The sequence below is a fragment of the Mytilus edulis genome, chromosome 7 (genome assembly GCF_963676685.1).
Source record: "Mytilus edulis chromosome 7, xbMytEdul2.2, whole genome shotgun sequence".
Taxonomy (NCBI): Eukaryota; Metazoa; Mollusca; class Bivalvia; order Mytilida; family Mytilidae; genus Mytilus; species Mytilus edulis.
In genome coordinates this window covers 78,822,955-78,836,114 of record NC_092350.1, presented here as the reverse complement: position 1 = coordinate 78,836,114, position 13,160 = coordinate 78,822,955, and the positions used below count along the sequence as shown (strand labels likewise).

General features: G+C 30.2%; 1 protein-coding gene across 2 annotated transcripts; it reads left to right on the top strand.

The window, feature by feature from the left end:
• Positions 1–168: 168 nt before the first annotated feature.
• On the top strand, positions 169–12,627 carry LOC139482339 (uncharacterized). Of its 2 annotated transcripts, XM_071266183.1 has the most exons (7): positions 169–253; positions 2,393–2,485; positions 4,032–4,148; positions 4,771–5,058; positions 6,317–6,453; positions 7,354–7,382; positions 11,509–12,627. In XM_071266183.1, exons 2-6 carry the CDS (start codon positions 2,393–2,395, stop codon positions 7,364–7,366), a joined length of 648 nt encoding a protein of 215 aa, XP_071122284.1. In that variant the 5' UTR covers positions 169–253; the 3' UTR covers positions 7,367–7,382; positions 11,509–12,627. The 2 variants fall into 2 exon arrangements, with proteins under 2 accessions (XP_071122284.1, XP_071122283.1); XM_071266182.1 differs by lacking the exon at positions 7,354–7,382 and having other exon boundaries at positions 177–253.
• Positions 12,628–13,160: the final 533 nt, after the last annotated feature.

Here is a 13,160-nt window from a genome sequence, read left to right as displayed (position 1 = left end):
AACAACCACTCTAGAAAATGTTTCTAATGTGAGTAATTTAAGGCAAATATTAATATTAATATAACATTTTCTATGCATTCTAATCATTTGAATGATTTTAACAGTCTCAAAAATCATTCAAATGTAATATAAAATGTGAGATTGGTACTGTAGTACATCTTTTAAACCACTCTTACGGAAATTACCGAACTCTGACGATCATCGGCGCGTGAAATCAAAAGAAGCCGACAGACTACACAAACTGTAAACAAAGGTGGTATTTTATTGGTATAATTGCGTATTAAATGACATTGCATTTATGTAAACATCAAGTCAATTAAAAAATAAAACATTTGGAACCTGCCAAGTTACTTTTAGATGTCACCATATATCTATTGCTATTTTCGATTTAGAAAATTGCATGGTAGGTCACTACTACGACACTACAAATAATTTTGCCGGGTAAGAACCCCGATATACATGTACATTTGATGGCAAGATTTAACTCTTAATTACAACGAATTTTAGTCTAATTCATACAGCACCAGATAATATATAGCAGATACATGTCATCATGTACCTTCACCAACTTTCAGTCATACCTATAACTAAGTTGTGGGTCTCATTGGGGTCTAAGCGTGACGCGGGATTGACGATTTTTTTGTAGGCGGGACACGTGAAAGTCGAATTATTTTGCAGTGAAAACGGGAATGGAGTCTAGCGGGACCAAGGAAATTACAAAAAAAAAAGAGAATTGCTTAAGTACATAGTGAAAGCGGGATACGGGAATCTATCAAAACAGTAAGCGGGATCCGGGATCAGAACCCCCCAATGAGACCCCCTAAGTTATCATGATATTCTAAATGTCATAAACATATGCACATAAAACAGTTTGGGAAGAAATTAAAGCCTACAATGTACATATGGTGTTTCATACCTGTATAGTCCAAGGGATAATTATATAATCCTTCTATAAAGGGATAAAATGGTGTCACTATCGGGTCCAATCGCATCCAATACACTTTCGCACCCTAAATGTTCGTACCTCACATGTTTGCTCTCTAAATCCATTCACACCCAATTTGCTATTCAAATACTCGTTCATGAACATGATGAATAGTCCATTTGCCAATTACCGATTTGATTCTGTTATTACACACTTTTTAAACAAATTACTTCCCTTTGTCATTCGTAGACTGGTTCTAAACCGGACAAAATTGTTTTTTGCCAATGCAAAGCATGATAAGTTGAAAGTCATGTATTGGCAGTTTATCTTATTTTTAATGAAAAATAACTTATGGTGTCAAAAGTTGAAAAGTATATAGCTAAACAACAAAATTAATATAATTAAAAGATTTGAAAAACTTAAAGGTTACTCACATTACATATAGGTAAATTTGCTCTTTCCCCTAGCTCTCTATTGTCAATACAAATTTATGTCCCTCATAAGTAAGACAACTAAAAAGGGATCTCTGGCACATTACAGGATCAATTACGGGAATTGGCAAATTGTCTATTATTAGATATTTTCCGGACTAAAAATTGGGAACTATTGTCTAATGTTTTTTTTCTTTCAATTTTGATGATTAATTAAATGTTATTAATGTATGATTACTGCTAATTGGTATTATTATAATTGTTTGTGTTTGAAAATCATGATTGTTGTTTCAACTTGCTTTGATGTAAATACTGCATGTATTAACTATGAGCTTGGTTTGAGTAAAAAATTGATGATTTTAAATGAAAAACACAAAAGATAATTGTTTTTAACAGCTTGGCCCCTTTCATCTCGCTTTATTTTGAAACAATGAAAGAAAAAAAAATTCTAGCAATACACTAACCACAACCAAACATAATTTGAGATTTATACAGCACAAAAAAAAATGTTGTCAGAATCTCACTTTATTGAGAAACAGTGATTTTTTCATATATCCCACAATACACTAATTACATGAATTAACCAAAACATGGATAAGAGTTATCCAACACAAAAAGAAACGTCAGAATCTCACTTTTTTTTTAAACATTGAAAAATAAATATTTATAACAATACACTTAAAACTTGAATACAAAATTATTATAGACAAAACCAATAAAAACATGAAAAAGGTTGGGAATGTGTAGGATGTGAATGGACTTTGGGTGCAAATGTGAAAGGGGGTGAATGAACACGGATTGAATAAAATTATCCCTCTGTAGAGGAATATATTTGTTTAAACTGGATTCAAAGCAGGAAAATGGCAAAATATTAAATTAAAGTTGACACAATTCATTTATGTTCATAAGTTGGTCAGAATTTCATTATATGTGAATGGCATAACAATTTTAATATGTTTATGCTTATTTCATAGATTTTAGTCCCTACAAAGATTCTATATGAATTAATCAATGTATATATTTTATCTGCTTACAGATGCCTTTATCAGACTTTATATGGTCAGTGCAGACACACACCAATGGACTTAAAAGAAAGATTTCGGGAGATGCCTGTTCTCAACAATCTTTGGTGAAAAAACGTTTTAAATTCTTTAAAACATATATGCATGCACATGTATATATGTCATATTATCTTGTATACATTTGTACATGAAGCTTGCATTTTAAAGGGAACATTTTTAATCAGATTTTCTAAAGGACAAATCAGGTTAATGAAATGGTGAAATACTGCTAGAGGGAGGTTGCCAACAGTTTCTGTGTGCAATAACTGGTGTCTTCCTCCTATTCCCACTTTTTAAAAATACTATTCCTTCTATTCCCACTTGCAAATAACAATAGATGTTTTGATAAATAATTTGTTTTTAGAACAATCAGGGTTAATTAGAATTTCACCTAAGATTTACCTGTATTTTTTTAAAGCATAACATATTTGGTACACTGTTTAGGTATAATACCTTGTTTATTTGTAATATGTTTCATTTTTCATCAAATGAATACTTAAAAATAGAGAAAATTATGATAAATAGATTGGAGTTAGATTTATTTTGAAACTTTTGAATTTGTACTTAAAGATAAAGAAAAATTATGATAAATAGATTGGAGTCAGATTTATTTTTAAATTTTTGAATTCTGTACATTTTGGGAAATTCATTAAGTCATAAAAATTGAATGTGTTTGTTCTATTTCTATTGTAAAATGCAATACATTGTTTTCTACAATTATCGAAAGCTGAACAAATAAAAATGTAATGGTATTCATCACCAATGGCATCTGAATTACAAAATACACATTTTCTGTTTTCTCTTTCTATGTTTTGCCATCTTCCAGTTTCTATTGGAGATTTCATGTTCAAAGTTCCAAAGGAGTAGGTCCGGTAAGGACCGATTTTGGCCTCAAATTTCAGTTTCATCTGACGAAAGATTTTGACCACTTTTTAATCACCAAATGCTTTTCAAATATTTTATATATTGTTATTGATGAGAAAATAAGAAAACAGAGAATGATATCTACTGTTCAGGAGTTATGGTCCTTGATCTGTTAGAAAGGTTGGAAAACCAAATTAGTTTAGATTACAATACAAAGAAATACATAAGTTAATCATGCTCATGTACAACTATTGTTTGTAGTGAAATAGCTTAATACCTTGAGTCCCAAGTCAATGCAACATTTCTTTTATTACTAAAACTTAAGAGAACAAAGTTTCTTTTTGAACACATTGAAAAGGACTGAATGTTGGTCACTTTGTAGATAGGTACTTCAAGGTAATACATCTAATATAAGTTTATTGTACATCATGTACATAGACAGAACATTTCTGATTTCAACTTTTTAGCAGGAATTAGTCTTAGCCCCCTTAGTAGACAATGAAATTGTCAGATCACCATTTGAACCTTGCTTCTGCCATCTAAAAACAACTAAATATGTATGATATGAAAATAAGAAGATGTGGTATTCTAAAATAGAATGCATACAATTACAAATCTCAGATTTTGTATTTTAAAAGCAAATGAATATCCTACATATTCCCTTTAGTGATATTCACCTTCATTATTTTGTTCTTTTTCATGTATCTAAAAAAAATATCCAAATAATAATCTCATTATATCTCCTTTCAGGAACAACAGAGTAAAAAAAGCAGAGTTATTTCCCCTGCTGGTGATTTCAACGTATGTGAAATGGATGATGAAAATCATAACGAGATGTCATCACAGAACTTCAACAGCCAACTACACGTAAACATCAAAGATATAGATACTTTAGAAATTCTTGTCAAGCTCATATCTAGAAAAAATTAAATGTGCAGGATCTTTTTTCTCTTAACATATTTAGACCACAACAGTTTTTGACAGGTTATATATTCACTTGAAAAGAAAAATTCAAAAATTCAAAAGTCTGAAAAGGATAAATGCAATGATAAGCCTGAACAATGATCTAGTTATTAATATAAACATGTATGTCTCTAAGGAGATGACCAGGTATATGATCACTTGTAATCACAACCTGTACTCATATTCCTGATTTTGGAAATTACTGATTTTGACATTTATCAAAGTTGTTTCTCGATTGTGCAAAATGAACTTACATTTGAGGGAACTAAGTGTGATACATGAACTGCTTTCCCTACTTGAGCACTTAAAACCTCTTATGATTTCATGTTGATTGAATTGATCAATCTTAATTTCTCTGTGTAGTATTTTCTTCCACTTGTGGAGTTTGATTGACCTCTTTAATAGGACCTCTCGATTTCGTACTAACCATACAGTTTTGTACATTGTCTTATTTAAGTGCTTCAAACTCTGAACTCTAGGAAAACTTGATTCTCAAATCATACATGAACATTTTATTACCTTTCAGAATGACAGATCTGAGTCAGAATCACAAACTGTACCTAGACTTCAGGGACAGCAGCAATTGACATGTCCTAGTCTACTAGCATCTCAACCAGATGGTCAAGGATTTTTATCTCAACAACCATGTGGTCAAGGATTTTTATCTCAACCCTCTGATCAAGGGTTTTTAACTCAACAACCATTGCACCAGGGACTTTTATTACAACAGTCTAGTTCTAGCATTTTACCATATCAATCAAATCCTGATTATTTAAGTCAGACTGGACCATGTCTATCACTGCATGACCAACAGGTTAGAAATTTATATTTTAGAATTTATATTTTAGAATCTCAATACATAGATGTTTTGTGTAAAAGTGGAGATGAAATTGTCTATACACAACATAAAATTGAATATAGCTAAACATTAAAATATTATTGCTCCTGTGGTCAGCATTCAACAAAGTTTAAATTTTACTTTTAAACGTTTTGAAAATTGGTCAAAATCATGAAATCTATAATATATCGAGTCATGAGAATTGCTAATCATTTGTATGTTTCGAATATTAGTGTGGCATCCAGTATTGTTTGGGTCCAGCTGAAAAATCTTAAAGATCCAAGACTTATTATTTTGTACTCTCGACCTGTTTCTTTTTACTAACAAGTGACGTTGAATCACAATAGTTAAAGACCAAATCATTTACAAAGTTGGAAGAGCATAGACATGATCAATAGAGGACCCACAATTTCTGAAGGTTTTGCCAAAAAAACTGATAAATTCTATCTTTTATTTATGTATCATTAAAATAAGTTCAATTGCAAACAAAAGTGAACCAACGCCTGGTGAATCTGTAGTACGGTAGAGTTAAGTGGATACCTCGGGTATGCAGGGTCGTCATGATAAAAAACATAAAATGCAGAGAGTCTTATAACAACAACACTTGGGGACTGCTACAGAAATTTATTGAACATGTCGAATAAAATAAATTTCTGCAGCAGTCCCTAAAGTGTTGTTGTTATAAGACTCTCTACATTAAAATAAGTTGTTATCATTAAAATAAGTTGTTAAGGATGGACTTAGGTGAGGTTTTGAAATTTGTGTCAGAATTTTTTGAAATTTTTGGTGTTTTCCCATACGATACAAGGTAAAATATTTTGCCCCATAACACTCATTGATCTTTTCATATATGACTTAATAGCTATTAAGCTCATAAAAGTTCATTTAACAAAATTTAAGCCCATTCTTAGATATTTTTTCTTTTGATATGAGACCCAAATAATACCAATGTAAATTAAATTAAGGTAAAAGTCAGAGTAAGCCTTTTTCCACTATGTTTTAAAAATCAAATACATTTATCAGAAAAAGGAGTTGCATGACCTATCAATATTTTTAGCTTATTTCAATTCCTAACTAATGGTCTCCCAGCTTATAGTATCAATTTAAAATTCATGATTTATATAATTCACCTATTAAAGTACATCCTTAACCTATATGGCAGTCTACATTAAGACTTAACACTAACTTAACATTAACTTTGCAAGATCATTTGATTTACTATTATTAATTACAGAACAACATGATCATGAATATAAACGAAGAGATTTATTCTTGTACAAGTCTGTTGTCTGATGAAGAAATGGCATGTACCTCCATGGAATCAGACTTTGTACCTGATCAACAACAATATAATGCTAGAGACAGTTCTGTGTAAGTAAACATCATATCATTATCTACAATGTACCTATATCGACAAAAGTCTGGGGTGGTCTCCATATCTCGTTCTCCCAAAAAGTTATCATGATTATAGTTTTGAAAGAGTGAAATGAAAGTTTCTGTTCATAATTTATTTCTCTATGGGAAACTTCAAAGGGATAAACAGGTTGCACTTTGAAATAAGAGGTCCTTTTCCATTTGTTTCTTACTCTTATGTAAATTTTGTATCTTCAGATGCCCTTTATTTAGTGTTTTGTGGTATTATCTTTGGTGTTATTGTCCTAATATAGAGATTAATTTTTGAGAATAAATTAATTATGAAAAAGACAAAAATATTATTAGAATGGGAAAATCATTGCCTGTGTTTTAGGACTAAATACTGTGGATTCAACTATTTTCGTTGGTACCAATTTTCTTTGATTGAGGAAAAATTGTATTTGCTTGATAATTGATTTTATGATTTTACCAAAGTATTCATACAAACCTATGGAACATTAATGTTTCATTAAACATTACAGTTCATGGTTAACATATATATATATACCCAAATAGCACAAAATTAGTACCCAACAGATTGAATCCAAAGTATAACAAGGGCTATTTTAATATGAATGTGCATGAAAAGGGACTTCACAAAATCACATAACAACCCACATTTTTCCTTTTTAGTAATTTTGTGATTATTGAATAACTTGCTATAAAAGATTACACACAAGCTTAAGCTGTGTCAAAAAATCTTGATCTTTCTCTTGGAATAGCACTTAAATACACAAGTAAGTGTGTTTGTATAAAATATTTTTATATTTAATGCACATTGATTAAAAAGCAAATAAAACAATATTTTTGGTCATATTATTAAGTAGATTTTCTATCAAATAAGTTGTTTAATTTCAGTCATGGTTTGTGACGGCTCATTTCCTGTTGTAAGTCGTCTTATATCTTATAACCAGAGCAGTGTTCTCTCCAGACTGAAAGCATTGCACAAATCTATTTTTAGATAAAATGTTCAAAATTTGCACTATGTTTTTTAATTTCAGCTAGCATTACTTATATGCATTCATTTCTCTTAACAGATGAGCTAGCAATTTGTCACATTTTTTTCCAGGATTTGCAATTTTATGAACTTGTGTAGAAGAGACATATTAAACGAAGCTAAGTTTTATCCTCACCAAATTTGCCTGTAGAAAAATATTAATAAGAAGAATTCTCTCTTCAATATTGTTTTAAACCAAATAAAGAGTCCCAAGAATATAAGTACCACATGTAGCTTGGTGACTTACATTTCTGGGGAGGACACTGCTATTTCTAAATCAGTTGGAGTGGTTTTGATTTTAATATGTAATCAATTCATTCATCTCCATGCTAGCCATAGATTCTGTTTACAGGGATATATACAGATTTATAATATATATCTACACCTATATGCATACTATCTCTATAGTTAAAAAGTTTTACCAACAAGAAATCCTCCTAATCTTAATGTTCTAGATAGGCTTATTATACTAAATTAAAAGGTTGTTATTGTTCTATTGAGTTGAGTCATGGTTGGCTTGATTTTAGAGCTATTGTGTTAAATGTATTGGTGTTTATTAAGCAGTATTATAAGAACATTACAGGCTGTGTTGTGGCATTTAATTTATTCTTCTTTTTAACTTTTGATTGGTAGACAGCTACATGTATTTCATTGTCAATAACAGTTTCTCTCTTGTTTATTTCATTGCCAAATGTCGTATGTTTCTTTTTCTTTAATTACCGGTACTTTGAAATCAAGACTTTAACAATAATTAGTAATCTGATATTGTGTGCCTTTTAATCTTTGTACTTCCCAAGTAAAAATTGAGAACCTGAAGTTTTATGTGAACTTCCAACCATTACCATTGCAAACATATAGAAATATTTTGCCCATCTTGGATCGTACATAGATTAAAGTTAATAATTTTTCAAATCCACTGTCAATATTAACTAAAAAACCATGGAAAACTTAGCAATCTTAGTCAATACTTTTTATACGACCGCAAAATTTGAAAAAATTTTCGTCGTATATTGCTATCACGTTGGCGTCGTCGTCGTCGTCGTCCGAATACTTTTAGTTTTCGCACTCTAACTTTAGTAAAAGTGAATGGAAATCTATGAAATTTTAACACAGGATTATGACCACAAAAGGAAGGTTGGTATTGATTTTGGGAGTTTTGGTCCCAACATTTTAGGAATTAGGGGCCAAAAAGGGCCCAAATAAGCATTTTCTTGGTTTTCGCACTATAACTTTAGTTTAAGTTAATAGAAATCTATGAAATTTTGACACAAGGTTTATGACCACAAAAGAACGGTTGGGATTGATTTTGGGAGTTTTGGTTTCAACAATTTAGGAATTAGGGGCCAAAAAAGGGCCCAAATAAGCATTATTCTTGGTTTTCGCACAATAACTTTAGTTTAAGTAAATAGAAATCAATGAAATTTAAACACAATGTTAATGACTACAAAAGGAAGGTTGGTATTGATTTTGGGAGTTTAGGTCCCAACAGTTTAGGAATTAGGGGCCAAAAAGGGACCCAAATAAGCATTTTTCTTGGTTTTCGCACCATAACGTTAGTATAAGTAAATAGAAATCTATGAAATTTAAACACAAGGTTTATGACCATAAAAGGAAGGTTGGTATTGATTTTGGGAGTTTTGGTCCCAACAGAATAAGGGGCCCAAAGGGTCCAAAATTAAACTTTGTTTGATTTCATCAAAATTGAATAATTGGGGTTCTTTGATATGCCGAATCTAACTGTCATGACTGTGTATGTAGATTCTTAACTTTTGGTCCCGTTTTCAAATTGGTCTACATTAAGGTCCAAAGGGTCCAAAATTAAACTTAGTTTGATTTTGACAAAAAATGAATCAGTTAGGTTCTTTGATATGCTGAATCTAAAAATGTACTTAGATTCTTGATTATTGGCCCAGTTTTCAAGTTGGTCCAAATCGGGGTCCAAAATTAAACTTTGTTTGATTTCATCAAAAATTGAATAAATGGGGTTCTTTGATATACCAAATCTAACTGTGTATGTAGATTCTTCATTTTTGGTCCTGTTTTCAAATTGGTCTACACTTAAGTCCAAAGGGTCCAAAATTAAACTTAGTCTGATTTTAACAAAAATTGAAATCTTGGGGTTCTTTGATATGCTGAATCCAAAAATGTACTTAGATTTTTTATTATGGGCCCAGTTTTCAAGTTGGTCCAAATCAGGATCTAAAATTATTATATTAAGTATTGTGCAATAGCAAGTCTTTTCAATTGCACAGTATTGCGCAATGGCAAGAAATATCTAATTGCACAATATTGTGAAATAGCAATTTTTTTTTTAATTAGAGTTATCTTTCTTTGTCCAGAATAGTAAGCAAGAAATATCTAATTGCAAAATATTGTGCAATAGCAAGATTTTTTTTTAATTGGAGTTATCTTTCTTTGTCCAGGATCAACTTAAATCTTTGTTATATACAATATACAATGTATATTCACTTTTTACTACCAACTGATAAATTAAAATAATCTTTACCATTCAGTGATAACAAGCAGTTTTTTTACATCTTAATATTTTATGATGTATTTAAATGAGTAGTTATTGTTGCAAACTCCATTAGAAATTTTAATTGAGATTAGTTTTGGAATAAGGGAAAGGGGGATGTGATTAAAAAAATTGGGTTCAATTTTTCTCATTTGAAATTTCATAAATAAAAAAGAAAATTTCTTCAAACATTTTTTTGAGAGGATTAATATTCAACAGCATAGTGAATTGCTCTAAGAGAAAACAAAAATTTTAAGTTCATTAGAACACATTCATTCTGTGTCAGAAACCTATGCTGTGTCAACTATTTAATCACAATCCAAATTTAGAGCTGAATCCAGCTTGAATGTTGTGTCCATACTTGCCCCAACCGTTCAGGGTTCAACCTCTGCGGTCGTATAAAGCTATGCCCTGCGGAGCATCTGGTTAAATTTGTCATACTATCACCCATTGTAAGATTAAATTATATATAGTTTGTATTATTTTGCCACCCTTTGCCTGTAGCATGCAGCCTATTCCAGTTTATCTGATTATCCAGCACCTGTTTTGATAAATATTGACTACAACTAGTCATGTTATTAAATTGAAGCACTAGCAAAAACTAATAAAACCAATCTTATATGAGTATTATATGTTATAATGGAGGATTAGGCCAGACATGTGTTTTGTCTTCATTAGACACATCAGTGGCACTTGTGTCAACTTAAAATTATAGTCAAGTATTATTCAGCAAAAGCAAACATATTTCCATTTTATTCATGTTTCAGTTTATATGGTCAATTACATTTTTATACACGTTATAGGAAAACTTCTGGATTTTTTTCAATCCATTCAGGCATTTGATACTTGAAAAACCTTAATTTGACCTTTAGTATTTGGAAGTTAAATATTTGATAATAAAGAGAAGTTAATATATTAAAGATAAAAGAATTTGAAGTATTTAATTTAGTGGAAAAGAGAGTTCTTGACATAAGTTTGCATATGAAAAACCATAAGGTGAAGAATGTTTACTTTTATTGCTGTTTTCTTCATCTGAAAGTCATACCAAGGACTTCAACATAGAGCATAAAATCTTATATCATTAGAATTTCATGTTTCATGAAGCAAATACACACCTGAAACAAAAAGTAAAATAACAAAACTACCTACCTTTTATGAAAAGTCCTTCATAAGCAAATGGCAATATCAAAAGCTCATACACATCAAATAAATGGATAACAACTGTCATATACCTGACTAGTACAGACAAAATCTAGCTGAACATAGCATGTTTTTTGGTAATTCCATGTTTTCAATGAATTCAGAAAAAAAATGTTGCAGTTGGTCTTATCTACAATCTACAATTTGAGAAATTACATACAGTATAAAATGGTTAAATATCAAAATACATTGTAACTATTCCAATAGTATTGATAAAATAAAATAATGCAATAGTGTTGATACAATGAAATAATGCAGTAGGGTTTGGATTTTGTGGTTTATTCTTTTTGTATTTTTACAGGGTAGGAGATTCCACACCTACTATAGATCGTGTGAAGTGTTACTGTCGGCCATCATGGGAAGGCACCTTTGACATGAAACCATATGTGTCAGACTATTATTAATGAAGTTACCGTGGAAACGCAGCTGAATGTGGCAGACAACTATTGATGATCACGTGTTCATGATTTACTCCATACTTAAGTCTCATTTGCCATTATGTATTCACAATATTCTTGTTGCCAATATTTTGGTCATTTTTTATTCAAAATAAAAAAATTGTATTTGGCCAAAGGCCTATGGAAGCCTTCCGCAGTATACGTATTGTTAAGACTATTTTGTTGCAGGTTTATATTAGTTATTTTTAAAGTATTTTATTTTATACATATATCAACAATGTTTTTTCTTTGGTGAGGTTTAAATAATCTTTTAAAGTTGATAGAAGTACTTTACATAATAAAGATCACTGTCCTAATATTTTTTAAGCTAAAAAAGGGATAGTTGCTCAAACTTGAGGAACATAATAGAATTTTAAGTAATACCATAAATTCTAGTTCTCATTGAGTAAATTTTCAATAGATACTTGTACCTAGGTTTTTTTTTATCAGATTGTTTTAATGCAACAACTGTATTTTATCAGGATATTTCTGGTATTATGTTTCAGAAAATTTTTTTAACTTTTTTTTATTCATGTTTTTTTTTAAATTGAAAAGTTTAAATTATTTTTAATTTACGAATGAATGGTATAAAAGGGAATTTTATACATGATAAAATTGCAACTAAATTTTATATGTTTCCTGTCATTTAATAATGTCTTCTTCAAGGGAACACAGCTTTTGATATGTTCTAGTTGTCACATCCAATGAAGCTGTTCTATACTGAATCTGTATTTGCACTAAGCCATATTCATAGGGGCAGCTATATTTATAAATCATTGCTACATTGTGTTTAACATTATAATTATTGCTCATTTAAGCCTGATAGATTGAAGTTATATATTCATAGTGTGGTAAACAACAGATTTTATACATTTTCTTGTTGATTAAGAATTTCGTAAAGTTTGTTATGTCTTAATGTTAGATCTGTATATTGTTAGTGTTCTCATTGTAATTTTTTACGAAGTAAAGTTTTATATTGTCAACAGTTTTAGTTGCTTTTGAGAGAGCATTTGTCAGGCTGTATACTCAATTATGGTTGACAAATAAAAATGTCAGAACATAGCAGAAAAAAGTAAAATTGACATGGATTAGTCTTAGGGTAGCACAATACAAAGATTTTTCATCCCCAATCAGACATCTTTAAACTGATGTAATTCCACTCATCTTTCTTTAAATTTAATAAGTGAGGTACCAAAAGAAAGAAGAAGGAATACTCGTTAAAATTGTGATAATTTCATTATGACATAATTATTACATAATTAATTGTTATGTAATTAGTTGCCATATTTGGATGTACACACTTGAATGAATTTAGCTTCTTTGTTATTCATAGCATCCCAAAATATTTTATAGATTCTTTTACAACACAGTTTCACACATAGAAATCAAAAAGTTAAGGTAGGTTTAGAAGGGATGATTCAATTTTTCAATTTTCATATTTGGAAAATTCTGTTTTGTAAATCTTCTTCACTAAAAGTCACAACAAGCTTTTGTCATCATAAACTATTTCACTTAC